At 51.1% G+C, this 2,285-nt stretch overlaps 1 protein-coding gene across 1 annotated transcript; it reads left to right on the top strand.

Annotated features, from left to right (window-relative positions):
* Positions 1-1,437: 1,437 nt before the first annotated feature.
* LOC128899717 (olfactory receptor 14J1-like) lies at positions 1,438-2,109 on the top strand. The gene has a single exon (XM_054179399.1). It carries the CDS (start codon positions 1,438-1,440, stop codon positions 2,107-2,109), a length of 672 nt encoding a protein of 223 aa, XP_054035374.1.
* The last annotated feature ends 176 nt before the right edge of the window (positions 2,110-2,285 follow it).

Raw genomic sequence — 2,285 nt, forward strand, 5'->3', positions numbered from 1 at the left:
TGCCCAGGCAGCTAAGAGGGCCAATGGCATCCTGGCCTGCATCAGGAACAGTGTGGCCAGCAGGAGCAGGGAGGTCATTCTGCCCCTGGACACTGCACTGGTTAGGCCGCACCTCGAGTACTGTGTCCAGTTCTGGGCCCCTCAGTTTAGGAAGGAGGTTGACTTGCTGGAACGAGTCCAGAGAAGAGCAACAAAGTTGGTGAGGGGTTTGGAACATAAGCCCTACGAGGAGAGGCTGAGGGAGCTGGGGTTGCTTGGCCTGGAGAAGAGGAGACTCAGGGGTGACCTTATTACTCTCTACAACTACCTGAAGGGAGGTTGTAGACAGACGGATGTTGGTCTCTTCTCCCAGGCAAGCAGTACCAGAACAAGAGGACACAGTCTCAGGCTGCGGCAGGGGAGGTTCAGGCTGGATGTTAGAAAAAAGTTCTATACAGAAAGAGTGATTGCCCATTGGAATGGGCTGCCTGGGGAGGTGGTGGAGTCACCATCACTGGAGGTTTTTAGGAGAAGACTTGACGGGGTACTTGGTGCTGTGGGTTAGTTGCTTGGGCGGAGTTGGATTGGTTGATGGGTTGGACGCGATGATCTTGAAGGTCTCTTCCAACCTGGTTTATTCTATGTATGTATTCTATGTATTCTATGTATGTAAATAGATCACTCTTGGGTGTGAAAAGGAAAAGAAAAGATTATTCTGAACAAATTCATTGGATAAATATATTGAATCAGAGGAGCTGAAGCATAACAATTCTGTCTCTTCTCTTCTTCTTCATTTGGTAATTGTAAATACCTGTCTATTATTATCACTCCTGTATGCTTTGCACCTGTTCATTGCATTCCATTGCAGAGTGTAGCTCTTGCTTGTCAATACAGCTTCATTTGCTTCTAACTGAGCTGCTCTGGCAAAGCTAATGCTGGGGGAAATTTCAACCCACCACAATGGGACTCTCGTTCCCTGGGATTGGGCTGTTGGTCACTTTCTGTTCTGACACCAGAGGAATCTTCATGGCAATTCTGGGTCCCTGCTGCATATGAAGCTGTGATGAACTCTGCCATGGATTGGTAGTGATGGGACTGAGCTGATCCATTCCTCCTGCAGCTCAGAAGCTGAGAGAGATGTGCCCTAAGTTGTCACTGCCTTTCCCTCCTTGCACAGGTGACCATGGCCAGAGGCAGCAGATGGCCAACAGCAGCTCCATCACCCACTTCCTCCTCCTGCCATTCTCAGGCACAAGGCAGCTGCAGCTCCTGCACTTCTGGCTCTTCCTGGCCATCTACCTGGCTGCCCTGCTGGGCAATGGCCTCATCATCACCACCATAGCCTGGGAACAAGACCTCCACACCCCCATGTACTTCTTCCTCCTCAACCTCTCTCTCCTAGACCTTGGCTGCATTTCCACCACAGTACCCAGATTAATGACCAGTTCCTTTAGGGACATGAGGGACATCTCCTATGCAGGGTGTGTTGCTCAATTGTTTTCTTTTCTCTTCTTCCTTGGAGCAGAGTTTTATCTCACCACCATGTCCTACGATCGCTATGTTGCCATCTGGAGACCCCTGCACTATGAGACCCTCCTGGGCAGCAGAGTTTGTCTCCACCTGGCAGCAGCTGCCTGGGCCTGTGGCTTTCTCAATGCTCTGCTGCACACAGCCAATACATTTTCCCTGCCCCTCTGCCAGGGCAATGCTCTGCACCAGTTCTTCTGTGAAGTTCCCCAGATCCTCAAGCTCTCCTGCTCCACCTCCTACCTCAGGGAACTTTGGCTTCTTGTGGTCCCTGCATTCTTGTCATGTATCTGTTTTGTGTTCATTGTGTTGTCCTATGTGCAGATCTTCAGGGCAGTGCTGAGGATCCCCTCTCAGCAGGGACGCCACAAAGCCTTTGCCACCTGCCTCCCTCACCTGTCTGTGGTCTCCTTCTTTCTCAGCACCATAATGTTTGCCCACTTGAAGCCCTCCTCCATCTCCTCCCCATCCCTGGACCTGGTGGTGTCAGTTCTGTACTCAGTGGTTCCTCCAGCAGTGAACCCTCTCATCTATAGCCTGAGGAACCAGGAGCTCAAAGCTGCCCTGAGCACGTTGATCCCTGGATGCCTTGTGAAGCAATAAACTCTTTGTCTTCTCCTGCAGAGCAGTTCTGATGTCACTCAGTGCAGGCCCAGCCTGGCTGCTGGAGTTCTGGCTTCTGCTGGGGCTGTTCCCCTGGTGAGAATGTTGTTCCCACACAAATATCTTTCTTCAGACCATTTCTGGTTCAGTGTTGTCTTCTCTTCTGTGACCCAGAG

The sequence above is a fragment of the Dryobates pubescens genome, unplaced genomic scaffold (genome assembly GCF_014839835.1).
Source record: "Dryobates pubescens isolate bDryPub1 unplaced genomic scaffold, bDryPub1.pri scaffold_34A_arrow_ctg1, whole genome shotgun sequence".
NCBI classification, from domain to species: Eukaryota; Metazoa; Chordata; class Aves; order Piciformes; family Picidae; genus Dryobates; species Dryobates pubescens.

Coding starts and splice junctions, on each gene's coding strand:
- LOC128899717 (XM_054179399.1), top strand. CDS start 1,438: ATGAGGGACATCTCCTATGCAGGGTGTGTTGCTCAATTGTTTTCTTTT.